Genomic DNA, 14,830 nt, shown 5'->3' with positions numbered 1-14,830 from the left:
TCTGCTGAAGACTCAGGGGCATCATTTTCTGTGAGCTCAGTAATCACCTGCTGGGACTTCTGCTTTGCAGGGCAGTTCCTGGCAATGTGGTCTTTTTCCTTACAGTAGTAGCACTGAATATTCAGATGAGAGCTCAAGGCCTTCTTCACAATAGAGGATTTTGTTGCAGAGATGCTAGAAGATGTTTGACTGTTGATGATCTGCAGAGTGTTCTGCTTGAAGATATTAGACTCATTTTCTCATGAGCTCTTTGATTTCTGAGTGGCATTGATTGTCTGGAGGGTGTGAGCTGCCTGCACACAGATTTTCTGAAACTCAGCATATGTATCAGTGATCACATTGACTACTGCTACCATCTTCTGAAGATCAAAGGACAGCTTGTCATTGAAGTCTGTCTTGTAGTCCCTTCTGGCAATCTTGACCTCCTCTGCCAGGTGTAAAAATTTTGTGACAAATTCATGATAATTATTCCCATTGCACATAATCAGCTTGTGATAATCACTCTTGACATTTTGCAGCTTGTTAGCATTCTCATATATTGACTTGAGGTGCTCAAACATCTCTTCTGTGATTTGATATTGCTCAGGGTGGTCCTCTTTCATACAGGGTGCAATGTGACATGCTGTGTCCCCATCAGTTCAGTTTTCAATGTACACTATCCTCATGTGTTCAGTAGAGTAGTGGTCAGCATTCTCTCAGAGCTTGTTCTTCATTCAGAAGAGCCAGTATTCAAATTTCAGCTCCTTGCTGTCAGTAAGATGTTTCAGATCATCAATCTTGACAGACCTTCTGGCAGTCTCAGAGGGAGTGATGTCTTGACTTGCTGCTTGATTGCTGACTGTCATGCAGATCAGAGTGTGGCTAAGTTCATCACATTCAGCAATTAGCTCATCAATCTGACTTTGCTTGACAGCAGCCTGATTAGTAGCATTGTCCCATTTCATTCTCAGATGTGTGACTGTATTTCTTAATGTTTTTTCATCATCAAAGATGCCATTGAAGATTGCTGCCAACTCATTATAAACACAGTTGCTGTCTGAGTGGATTGCCTCTCTGAATTCCTCAATTGAGATGCATGATTGGTCAGTTGATCTTGTTAGGAGGTATCACCAGTCCTTTCAGCCTCTTCCAGGGGGTTGGGAGCCTGTGGTGGCCATCTGATGTTGGATTGAGCTGTTGTCTTCAACAGTGCTGTTGTCTTAGCAGTTGATCTGACACATTGTCAGGCTCTGAACTAGCAGATTCTAATTCAACTGAGGCACTCAAGTTCTCTGCTGAAACCTGAGTGAGAAGGTAGAAGGAAAGCTTAGTATTGTGTTAGAGAGTGAATGTGAGCTGCATAAGAAGGAAGACTCTCTGTGTTGCTAACTGCTATATAACAAAATACTAAGCTTGATGGGATGAAAAGGGGGGCTGGGGACCTGCGTGGATTATAACCACCCGCATGGTCGCATGGTCACGTGATGTGGGTTAGGCCTAATCGGGCGCCGAGCTTAATCCGACGTCGAGTCTAACCGGGCACCGGCCTTCGGTCGGACGCTGAGCCTAACATTAGTCAACTCAAGTATTTTTTATAATAATTTCTTCAAATATTAAAGAATTTTTGAAAAGTCAGTTATATTATGAGTAAAATAAAAAAAGAATTTGATGAATACAGTAAGTGAAAGATAAGATAAATTAATAAGAAAGTTAGATATAATTGATTTGAGTAGAACAATAACTAGTCTGTACAGTAGCTAATGTGATGATGTAAAACAGACTGAGATGATCAGAAATTGCAACTGTCTAGGCAATAATATAGCAGTCAACCTCACAATTACGTCACATACAAATAACATGTAAATGTGAAAAATGACACTAAGGAAAAAAACTATATAAACAGAGTCTTCTCTGAACCCATCTCTTAGAAATCATTTTAATATTTGCTCAGATAGCTTATCTAGTTGATAATCAAACACCTGTTTGTTAGGCTCAGCGCCGGGGCTAGGTTTATCCCATTACATGACCACCCTCCACATGGGACCTAGTGGATCGGCCGTGATCCAGTCACATGACCACATGGGCTGTTTATAATCTGAGCAGACCCTGACACTTCTTTTTCCTCACCAACCTTAGTATTTCATTATATAGCAGTTAGCAATGCAGAGAGCTTTCTTTTTATGCAGTTTGCATTCACTTTCTAACATAATCCTAAGATTTCCTCCTATCTTTTCACTCAGGTTTCAGTGAAAAACTCAAGTGTTTCAGTTAAATTAAAATCTGCTAGTTGAGAGTTTGACAATATATTAGATCAACTGTCAAAAATAATAGCTTAATCTGACATCAGATTATCATCACAGGCTTTCAACTTCTTGAAAGAGGTCAATGAACTGATGATACATTCTAACAAGACAGACTGATCAATCATATATCTCAGTTGAGAAATTCAGAAAAATAATTTACTCAGATAAAAATTATGTCTACAATGAGTTAGTAGCAATCTTTAACAGTATTTTTGATGATAAGAACACACTGAGAGACACAGTTACACATCTGCAGATGAAATGAAATAATGCTGTAGCTCAGACAACTATCAAATAAAATTAAATTAATGAGCTTATTATAAAATGTGATAAATTTAGTTATATATTGATTTAAATGATAGTCAGTAATTAAGTAACAAGTCAAAACATCATTCTTTCAGAAAATATGAGAAGATCTGTCAAGATTGATAATTTAAAACATCTCATTGATGATAAGAAGTCAAAGTTTGAGTACTGATTTTTCTGCATGAGAAATAAGCTCTAAGAGAATACTAATTACTACTCTACAGAATATATAAAGATTGTATGTATTAAAAATTAGACAGATGAGAACACAGTACATTATATTACATTTCATATAAAAGAGAATCATTCAGAGTGATATCAGATTGTGGAGAAGATATTTGAACATTTTAAGTCAATATATAAGAATATTAACAAGCTGCAAAATATTAAAAGTGAGTATCATAAGCTGATTATGTGTAATGGGAATAATTATCATGAATTTGTCACAAAATTCTTACATCTAGCAGATGAGATCAAGATCATCAATAAGAACTACAAGATAGATTTCAATGACAAGTTATTTTTTGATCTTTAGAGAATGATAGCAGTAGTCAATATGATTATCAATACATACACTGAGTTTCAGAAGATTTGTGCTTAGACAGCTCATATTATTCAGATAATCAATATCATTCAGAAGTCAAAAAGCTTGTAGAAAAATAAATCTAATATTCTCAAGTAAAATATCTTACAAGTCTTCAATATTCAAATTTTTTCTGACATCATTACTACAAAATCCTTTATCATGAAGAAAACTGTGAGCATTCATTCAAACATTCAATAGTACTACTGCAAGAAGAAAGATCATATTGCAAAATATTATCTCATAAAATAGAAGTTTTAATAGATGATCATTAAGCTCACAGAAAATGATATTTCTGAGTTTTCAGTGAATTTGAGAAAAGAGTGAGTCTGATAGAAGACTTTATTTTAAATAGTTCAATAGTCTATAAGAAGTTTGATATAAAGGACTTGATTAAGAGAAAAAGCTTTAATATATCAATCAAGTTAATCTATAATAAAATTGCTATTTCTATAAATTTTCTTACTAATACTGAAGTGAATGATGTGAATTTTATTAATATCTGATATATCATAGAATTAGTGAAATTCTTCAATAGAAAGTTTCAAGAACTTCTATTTAAATGCCATATGAAGAGATATAATAATGCTCCTGATGAGGTGATAGACTGCATATTGACTCTAAACCTCTGGGTAAATGACTGGAGATTTTAGAATATTCTTCACCTAATAATGAATCTAGATCAGCACCTTATAATTCTAAGATGAAAGTGATTAGCAGTACATAATATATGACTTGATGTTAAAAATTAATATTTGATTTAACTGAGTGAACAATCTATTCCTGAATAGATGACAGAGCTGATGTTGAAGATAGTACTCTGATAAATACTAAAGTTTTTGAACTCTAAGTCTGAGTATCAGATGAATATAAAATGAAAAAAGATTGTAAAGGGTTAAGCTCTAAGAACTAAAGGCTAGTCCTCCTATATAACAAAGACGAATTGCTTGAGAAAGGGAAGAAAAGATTGAGATGAGAACTTGAGCTTAAGCAAGCTCACATAGCATGATCACATGCGCATATGCAAATGATGGCTAGGCTGAGTCAGCCAGCCAGAGCAAATCTAAGGGTTCAACCTCTTATAATATCCTTCTTCTTCCTCTTTGTTGCAGGCCTTTACAACTATTTAAAGCTCTTTTTACATCTAATTTTGCCTGCTGAGAGGCCTCCCAAGCATTCAAGGCCTTTGCTTCTTGTAGGAGACTCACATTATTCCACATAGGCTCAGCTCAACTCACCCATTTAATAAGGTATTACTTTTTCCTCTGATAGGTTCATTTGCTCTGAATTTCCTCAATCTCAAACTCAGATCCTTCTGAGATCTCAATAGTGAGTGACTGCCAGTCAGTTTGCCTCTGACTAAGCAGGGAATTCATTGCCACAGCATGTAGAAGCTTTACATTAAAGACATTGTGAATGTCAGATGAGATATTCAGTCAGTAAGCATGAAATTCTATCTTTTCTAGCACAGTATATTGATTGTATTTTGCATCTAGCTTCTTGCACAGGTGATTAGTTCTCATGTTCTCTAAACTCAACCAGATCTTATCTCTAGGTTAAAAGCTTAAAGCTGGGTCTCTTCATCTATTCATGTATTTCTCTTGAGATTGCTGAGCATTCATCATTTTTACTTGAGCCTACTTCAATACTTCACAGGTCTTTCTCATATAATCATCTGCAAACTCAATGAGATTACATGATGTTTCAATGAGAAGTGCATCAGCTATATCAATAAAGGAGATATGGAAAAGATGTATTAAAAAGAATGAGCTTATGCCTATTGAGACAGCATCTCTATTATTGATAGCCAGCTCTGCTAGAGGGAGTCATTTACACCAGTCATTCTGTTGAAAGTTAATGTACTTGTGTAGATAGATTTTCAGAGTCTGATTCATTCACTCTGTAGTTCTGTCAGTCTCTGAGTGATAGACTATGAAGAGTCATCTCTTAATGCCTAATTTCTCACACATCTGAGTTCAAAAACATGCTTGTGAAAGCTGACCCTCAATCTGATACTACTGCCTTAGAGATGCCATATTAAGGAATGATGTTGTGAAGAAACACTCTAGTCACTGTCTCTACATCAGTTTTCTTAACTGATTTTAATATAACTCTCTTGATCAGTCTGTCTGTTATAATCATGATGTTTGTGTATTCTTTAGAGTTTGATAAGTTCACAATAAAGTCCATAGAAAGCTCCTGCCACATGTGTTCAGAAATGAGAAGAGGCTTAAGTAGTTCCTGATGTCAATCTCTCTATGCAGTGTTTGATCTGCAAATATGACAGTTCTTGATCATTCTTCTCATATCAATGATATAGTCTGACCAGTAGAACTCATGTCTTAGAACTTCTGCCATTTGCTCTCACCCAGGATGGTCAGTAAGAGGTGAGTCATGAGCCTCATGCACTAACCTGGTTCAAAGAGGTTCAAAGTCTAGCATTCACTTATGATTTTAAAAAAGAAGCTCCTTATTCTCATTTAAAGAGTACTCAGAGACAAAGACCTTAATGCTGAGTTCAGAAGAAAATCTGAATCTTCTCTCATGAAGAGTTTGCTTCAGACACTGCAGAATCTTGTCATTTTTGTGAGCCTCATTCTACTAAGCTTGAAGAGATATCTCAGGTTTCACACTGGCAGCAGCCACTATTGATTTCATTCCAGATGTCAAAATGTTAAACTTAAGTAGTTGAGCTTGTCTCTGCTTGATTCTCTCATCATCAGTGCTCTGTAGCATGTTCTGCTCTCTTTGTGATAGAGCATCTGTCCAGCATTCAACTTCTCTGACTGGTAATCAATTCTGAAGTTGAATTAATAGAGAATATCCATTCAACATAGCTGTTTTTCATTTAGTCTGTGTGTAGTCATGAAGTATTCTAGATTCTTATGATCTGTGAAAATCTTGAATTTCTTTACACTTTGTAGCTCAGCATCTCATTTCATTAAATACTCAATTATTGCTAATAACTCCTTATCATGAATCTCATAGTTGCATTCCACAGGTGAATGCTTGTGAGAGAAGAAGGCACATGAGTGTAGAATGCTCTGCTTATTATATTGTAGCAGCACTCCTTCTGAGACATAACCTGAAAAGTCTGTTTTCAATATAGTCTCACAGTCAGGGTCAAATTAAAGCAGGATTGGAGTAAAGATAAACATTGATTTTAGACACTTAAAAGCTTCCTCAGCCTTGCTCATCTACAAAAAAGAAATATTCTTACATGTAAGAATTGTCAGTGAGGTCATGATCTTTGAGAAATCTCTGATAAATCATCTATAGAAATTGACAAAGTCTAAAAATCCTCATACATCTTTAAGAGTAGTAGGTGTCACTCATTTCAAAACAGCTTTAATCTTCTCTGAATTCATTCATATACCCTTGCCTGCTTCAATGATAAATTCAAGATATTTTGTGCTGTTCATCACAAACTTACTCTTTCTAATGTCTGCCTGCAGGCCCACTTTCTGTAGACACATAAGCACCTTTTGTATATGCTCACAATGCTCCCATAAGCTTCTTGAGAAAAATATCAAGATGTCATTTAAATAAATCAAGCAGAAGTCATTCAGATATCCATGTAATGCCCAGTTGATATATTTTTGAAATGTGCTTAGAGCATTGATCAAATCAAAGAGTGTAACCAGCCACTCAAATAGCTCATATTTGATTCTAAAGACTGTCATCCACTCATCACCTTCTGTGATTTGAATCTTGTGAAAAGCTGCAATAATGTCCAGCTTAGTGAATCATTTAGCCTGTCCAATTCACTGTAGAGTCTCACTGATTAATGATAGAGAATATCAATCCTTTCAGGTGATTTTGTTAAGAGCTTGATAGTTCACACAGAATCTTAGCTCACTCTCAGACTTCTTTACAAATAGTACAGAGGCAGCTGCAGAGGAGTTGCTCACTCTAATAAAACTCTTATCTAGATAATCTGTAAGAGTCTTTCACAAAGTCAGTAGTTTCTCTTGAGACATATTATATAATGAGCCTCAATAGGGTTGTTCTGCACTACTATTAGCCTTTTTAATCAGTTCAATCCCATGATCTCTATCTGAGTCACAAAGTGGGAGTAGAGTGTCAGTGACTTCTTTATCAAATACATTCAAAAACTCATGATAATGTTCAGGCAGCTTTTCTCTAGAGTCAATCTTTGGTTTCACTTCTAGAGTCTTTTGAATGTCAGTCAAACTGATGGCAAAGATCTCAATGTTTCACTTCTCTTGAGTGCTCACAAGCCTAGAGAAGCTTACAGTAGAGATGAGAATCACATCAGCTTTTGTGTTTGAACTAGACTCTACTTCTATGCCACTCTCTTTAAATCTCACAATTTTTTGATGAGGGATCACAGTCATCTTTTGCTGGGCCAGCCAGGGGTCACCTAGATATATATCATAATCATGTAACTCATTCACCACATAGAGAAAGGCCTGTTTAGTTATATGATCATCTATATCAATTCAAATGCCAGTCACTATGCTCATGGAGAGTCTCATGAAGTCTTCAAAGCCTGTCATTTTAACAGGGAGAATTTCAATGCACAGGAGCTTATGCTTGTTAACATAGAATTGAGAAATAAGATCATAGACATTACATTAACTGTCTATCATTGCTCTAGTTGAAAAGGCATTATCTACTAGAGCATTGACAGTGAAGGGTTTGAATATCATCTTAGATTTAAATCTTCTTCATTGCTTTTTCATAAGCTTCTTATTTTGCTCCTTTCAGTGTCTTTTGATTAGAGCTACTCTTTTCCCAAATCCTCACTCATATTCACATCATCATTGTCCAGTACTGGCTCAGAGATCATCTTAGCTATCATGGGGGTGGCAGAGCATCTGAGAGGTTTGAATGAGCAGCTCTTAATCATATGACCTTCAGCTTCACATCTCAGGCACAGGCTTTACTCTCTTCATTGATTAACCTCTATCTAATTTATCAATTTGATGTGATGAGTGCTTGAGGTCACAGCATCAGAAGAGAGATCCATCAAATTATTAGTGGAAGCTTGAGACTGATTTTATCAGTCAAGAATAGTATGATGAAGTAGAGAGTGTGAATTAAATATCATATGATCTGAAGAAGATCTGCTCTCACAATGTTTAGATCACTGTCTTAAAGTCTTAAGCTCAGAGAGTTGATGATCAATTAATCTAAGCTCCTTGCAGTAATTCTCATAGAGAGATGATTCTCTTATGCTCATCATGCCTTTCCTCAGCTTCATGCTTAGAGTGGATTTCAAATACTTTTTTTTAATGTGATCATTTCATCTGTGACTGCCAGCTTCCAGCAGTAGCTGATTAAATTTAAACAGAAAGTCAAAGAGAGCTCTTCTACTCTGTTGTAGATTGTTAAGCTTTAGCATAGTCTTTTTCTATCATGCAGAATCACTAAAGAGCATGTGTGTCTGCTTCAGTAAGCTCTCTATCATGAAGTTGATCTTGTTCTTATTATTCTCAACTCAGGGGTAAACTCAAGTTGCTGCTATTCCTTTTAGTCTTAAGTATACATACCAAGCACATTCCTCATTATTACCTAAAGCTTTTCCATCAACCTTAAGTTTTGATTGAAGCTTTAGCTCTCATTGAGGGTAGTGCTTCAGATTAGAATCATCATACTTCTTGCAGTCCAGTAGCTTGATCTTTAGTCTTCTAACTGCAATGAGTGATTGCAGATTTGATTGAGAGAGAATTGATGTTGAGATGTTCAAAGCTTGTTATAGATTAGCTATTTCAGCTTGCTGAGCTGCTATTAAATCCCTGTTCTCACACTGAATCTGTTCCTGCTGTTGGAGAAAGACTATTCATTGTTGTTCAAAGCTGCTGAAGATGTCCCTGCTCATTGCTTCATATTGATCTATTTGTATATTTGTTGTACAAGTCTGCCACTTTATCTCATTTGACTAGATGTTTTCAATATTGCTCATTCATTTGTTAGCATGATTGCTAACTCAGTCTATTCATATACCAGTGCTATCACTGAACTTCATGATGTAGAATTTAAGGCTCTCAATAGTCTATCATATGTCAGCACATTTGCTGAGCTTCATAATACAGAATTAAGACTCTCAGTGACCTATCAATAAAAGGAGTGAAGCAATTTGTAATATAAAGGGTTAAGCTATAAGAACTAGAGGCTATTCCTCCTATATAACAAGAATGAATTGCTTGAGAAAGGAAAGAAAAGATTGAGATGAGAACTTGAGCTTAAGCAAGCTCACGTAGCGTGATGATGTGCGCATGTGCAAACAATGGCTAGGCTGAGTCAGCCAGCCAGAGCAAATCTTGGGGTTCAACCCATTATAGAGATCAAACTAAATAAGAAGATTAGACAGAAGCATCAGACTTGACTCTATAGATTAAAAGGAATCAGTTGAGTCATGACATCTAAAACAAGATAGAAACTGACCTGGGAGAAGACAGTATTATAGATAATGAATATGAACTTCATTGAGACTACTTTCTTTTATGATTATATGAAGAACAAGAACTCAACAGTTTTCATAATCAGTCTGTATGAAATTGATAAACAGCTTGAGAAGAAGTAAAGTTTAATAAGAGCTGAGGATAAGTTTGATAAAAAGTTGATCTGTAATTTATCAAAATAATTAAAAGGTTAGAAAAACTATTTCTCAAAGAAAATATTGAATGAATTACCTCCTCTATAGAAGAATATTGATTTTAAAATAGAGCTTCAGTCTAATGTTGACCTTATCTGAGGCATTAAATATGCACCTCTATATAAGATGAATTTAAAGGAATTAAAGGTAGTGAAGATCTATCTTGAAGTCAATCTAACAAAGAACTTCATCACTTCAAGTTCAGCTCTTTATACCTCCTCAATTCTGATTACTTATAGTGAGAAGAAGTTATAATTCTGTGTTAATTTTCACAATGTGATGATAAGACTCTCTATACTAGCTCCTTGTCCTCACATTACTTATTATACTATTTATCAAAGCACTTTAGGATCAGCACCTCTTAGAGGATCAGTATCATTTCAAAATTCAGTATTCAGAATCAGTACAGATCAGCACTTCTTAAAAATCAGTCCTTTAGCACTAGCACTTCCTGAAGAATAGGATCAGTACTTTATGAAAATGCAGATCACTGCATTACTAATTCTCTATTTTATGAAAGATTAGAGATAAAATATATTGCTACTTATTTATGTATATAAACATCCTGAATCCCTAAAGTTCTTTTGAAAGATTCAGTGGTTAGCTATTATTCAATCCTACATATATATTTCATTCATTGCTATCTTTTTCCCTCTATAGCGCTCGCAGCGCTTGTACACCTCTTCTCTTATAACCTTAGTTATAGAGCTTCTCATATATTCTTTTGACACTTAGTTTATCTATCTTTATGTCCTCACACATAAGCTGAATGCTATAATCAAACAAGATCAGTATCTTTTGCTTCTAATATATAAGTTGATGAACTGACTCAACAAAGTAAAATACTTTATAAAGCTAAAAATTCAATAGAGATTTCATCACATCTGAATAAACTCTGAGTCTGAAGATCTGATCATCTTTAAAACTTGTTACAAAACCTATAAATATTAGATGATTCTCTTTGATCTTATGAATATCCCTGTCTGCTTTTAATAATTTGTTAACAGTATCTTCTTTGACTATCTGAATAAGTTTATAACAGCATTTATAAATAATCTTCTAATCTATAGCAAGAATCTGAAGAAGTATAAGCAGCAGATAAATTCAATACTAGACTGACTAAAAACAGCTGATTTATAAGTCAGTATTCAGAAATATGAGTTTGCAGTTCAGAGAATAAAATATTTAGAATTTATCATCAGCACAGAAGAAATTGAGACAAACTCAGAGAAAATAGCTGTTATTGTAAGATAACAGATTTTTATCATAGTTAAAGAAGTTTAGTTATTTCTAGAATTTGATAATTTCTATTAATAATTTATAAGAAACTACAGCTGAATTGCAAAATCACTGTACTAGTTGATGAAGAAGATTATTTCATTTGTATGAACATCAGAATGCAAATCAGTCTTTAAAAAACTGAAGAAACAGCTGATGAAAACTTTAACTCTGCATTACTATAACTATGAGTAAGAGACTCATATTAAAACTGATATCTCTGATAGAGTAGTGACTGAAATATTAAGTCAAAGATTTAAAAATGATCTTTCATATTTAGTAGTCTTTTAATCAAAGTCAATGAATAATATAGAGCTTAATTATGAAGTTCATGATAAAAAAATGCTGACAGTGATCTGAGTTTTACAAGAATGATAAGTAGAGCTTGAAAGACTACAATGAAAGAAACAATTTAAGATTCTCATTAATCATCATGTACTGAAATACTTCATGACTATTAAAAAGCTAAATGCATGTCAAGCTCATTGAGCAGAGTTTCTTTTCCGTTTCTACTTTGAGATCAAGTATTGATCAGACAAGGTCAATTTATTAGCAGATGCACTAAGCAAACTTGAGCAGATTAGAAGACAACAGAATAATCATATGCAGATTCTTCTAGAATCAGAGATTTTTAACTTTTATATCACTTCTTCTATGAATATTGCTAGTATCAACTTCTCAGAGAAAGAGAACATTATTGAATATATAGTGATTTTAAATAAAATAGTCATCTCAATTTAACTCCTGTGACAGCAGACAGATGATGAGAATAGTCTCTATACAATGAAAGATAATTATAAGGAGTTAAACCCCTAGATTTGCTCTGGCTGGCTGACTCAGCCTAGCCATTGTTTGCATGTGTGCACGTGATCACGCTACACAAGCTTGCTTAAGCTCAAGTTCTCATCTCAATCTTTTCTTCCCTTTCTCAAGCAATTTGTCCTTGTTATATAGGAGGACTAGCCTCTAGTTCTTAGAGCTTAACTCTTTACATTACAAATTGCTTCACTCCTTTCATTGATAGGCCACTGAGAGTCTTAATTCTGTATCACAAAGCTCAGCAAATGTGTTGACATATGATAGACTATTGAGAGTCTTAAATTCTACATCATGAAGTTCAGTGATAGCACTGGTATATGAATAGACTGGATTAGCAATCATGCTAACAAACAAATGAGCAACATTGAAAACATCTAGCTGAATGAGATAAAGTGACAGACTTGTACAACAAATACACAAATGAATCAACATGAAGCAATGAGCAGGGATGCTCTCAGCAGCTTTGAACAACAATGAATAACCTTTCTTCAACAGCAGAAACAGGTCCAGTGTGAGAACAGAGATTTAATAGCAGCTCAGCAAGCTGAAATAGCTAATCTATGACAAGCTTTGAACATCTCAACATCAATTCTCTCTCAATCAAACTCACAATCACTCATTGCAATCAGAAGATCAAAGACTAAGCTACTGAACTGCAAGAAGTATGATGATTCTAATCTGAAGCACTACCCTCAGTAAGAGCTAAAACTTCAATCAAAACTTAAAATTGATGGAAAAGCTTTAGATAATAATGAGAAATGTGCTTGATATATGTACTCAAGATTGAAAGGAATGGCAGCAGCTCAAGTTTACCCCTGAGTTGAGAATAATAAGAACAAGATCAACTTCATGATAGAGAGCTTACTGAAGCAGACACACATACTCTTTAGTGATTCTGCATAACAGAAAAAGACTATGCAAAAGCTCAACAATCTAAAACAGAGTAGAAGAGCTCTCTTTGACTTTCTACCTGAATTTAATCAGCTACTGCTGAAAGCTGGCAGTCACAGATGAGATGATCACATTAAAAAGAAGTATTTAAAATCCACTCTAAGCATGGAGCTGAGGGAAGGCATGGTGAGTGTAAGAGAACCATCTCTCTATAAGAATTACTGCAAGGAGCTTAGATTAGTTGATCATCAACTCTCTGAGCTTAAGACTTTAAAACAGTAATCTAAACATCATGAGAGCAGATCTTCTTCAGATCATACAACATCTAATCCACACTCTCTACTTTGTCATACTGTTCTTAATCAATGAAACTGATCTCAAGCTTTCACTGATGATCTGATGGATCTCTCTCCTGGTGCTGTGACCTCAAGTACCCACCACATCAAATTGATAAATCAGACAGAAGTTAATCAATGAAGAGAGCAAGACCTGTACCTGAAATGCAGAGCTGGAGGTCATATGATTAAGAGCTACCTGTTCAAACTTCTCAGACACTCTGCTACTCTCATGATAGCTAAGATGATTCCTGAGCCAGTACTGGATGATGATGATATGAATATGAGTGAGAATTTGGGAAAAGAGTGACTCCAATCAAAAGACACTGAAAGAAGCAAAATAAGAAGCTTATGAAAAAGCAATAGAGAAGATTTAAATCTAAGATGATATTCAAACCCTTCACTGTCAATGCTCTAGTAGATAATGTCTTTTCAACTAGAGCAATGATAGACAGTGGATGTAATGTTTATGATCTTATTTTTCAATTCTATGTTAATAAACATAAGCTCCTGTGCATTGAAATTCTCCCTGTTAAAATGACTGGCTTTGAAGACTCCATGAGACTCTCCACAAGCATAGTGACTGGCATTCAAATTGATATAGATGGTCATGTAACTGAACAGGCCTTTCTCTATGTGGTGAATGAATTACATAGTTATGATATGTATTTAGGTGACCTTTGGCTGGCCTAGCAAAAGGCAACCATGATTCCTCATCAAAGAATTATGAGATTTGAAGAGAGTGGTATAGAAGTAGAGTCTAGTTCAAACACAAAAGCTGATGTGATTCTCATCTCTGCTGTAAGCTTCTCTATACTTGCAAGCACTTGAGAGAAGTGAAACATTGAGATCTTTGCTGTCAGTTTGACTGACATTCAAAAGGCTCTAGAAGTAAAATCAAAGATTGATCCTAGAGAAAAGCTGATTGAATATTATCATGAGTTTTTGAATGTATTTGATAAAGAAGCCACTGATACTCTACCCCCACTTTGTGACTCAGGTAGAGATCATGGAATTGAACTGATTAAAAAGACTGATGGTAGTGTGGAACAACCCCCTTGAGGCTGATTATATAATATGTCTCAAGAGAAACTACTGGCTTTGTGAAAGACTCTTACAGATTATTTAGATAAGAATTTTATTAGAGTGAGCAACTCCTCTGCAGCTGCCTCTGTACTATTTGCAAAGAAGTCTGAGAGTGAGCTAAGATTCTGTGTGGACTATCAAGCTCTTAATAAAATTATCTGAAAGGATTGATATTCTCTATCATTAATCAGTGAGACTCTACAGTGAATTGAACAGGCTAAATGATTCACTAAGCTGAACATTATTGCAGCTTTTCACAAGATTCAAATCACAGAAGATGATGAGTAGATGATAGTCTTTAGAACCAGATATGAGCTATTTGAGTGACTGGTTACACTCTTTAGTTTGGTCAATGCTCCAAGCATATTTCAAAAATATATCAACTGGGCATTACATGGATATCTGGATGACTTCTGCTCAGTCTATTTAGATAACATCTTGATATTTTCCTCAAGAAGCTTACAGGAGCATTGTGAGCATGTATAAAAGATGCTTATGTGTCTACAGAAAGTGGGCCTGCAGGCAGATATCAGAAAAAGTGAGTTTGAGATAAACAGCACAAAATATCTTGAATTCATCATTGAAGTGAGCAAGGGTATACAAATGAATTCAGAGAAGGTTAAAGCTG

At 35.0% G+C, this 14,830-nt stretch overlaps 1 protein-coding gene across 1 annotated transcript; it reads left to right on the top strand.

Annotated features, from left to right (window-relative positions):
* Nucleotides 1-5,544: 5,544 nt before the first annotated feature.
* Nucleotides 5,545-13,426, top strand: PAAG_11919 (hypothetical protein; the record flags this gene model as incomplete). The annotated part of the gene is made up of 2 exons (XM_015847484.1): nt 5,545-5,558; nt 13,288-13,426. 2 exons carry the CDS (start codon nt 5,545-5,547, stop codon nt 13,424-13,426), a joined length of 153 nt encoding a protein of 50 aa, XP_015702874.1.
* Nucleotides 13,427-14,830: the final 1,404 nt, after the last annotated feature.

Source organism: Paracoccidioides lutzii (genome assembly GCF_000150705.2).
Source record: "Paracoccidioides lutzii Pb01 unplaced genomic scaffold supercont2.12, whole genome shotgun sequence".
Lineage (NCBI taxonomy): Eukaryota > Fungi > Ascomycota > Eurotiomycetes > Onygenales > Ajellomycetaceae > Paracoccidioides > Paracoccidioides lutzii.
The sequence above is the reverse complement of the archived record's forward strand: the minus strand, read 5'-3'. Positions and strand labels throughout refer to the sequence as shown.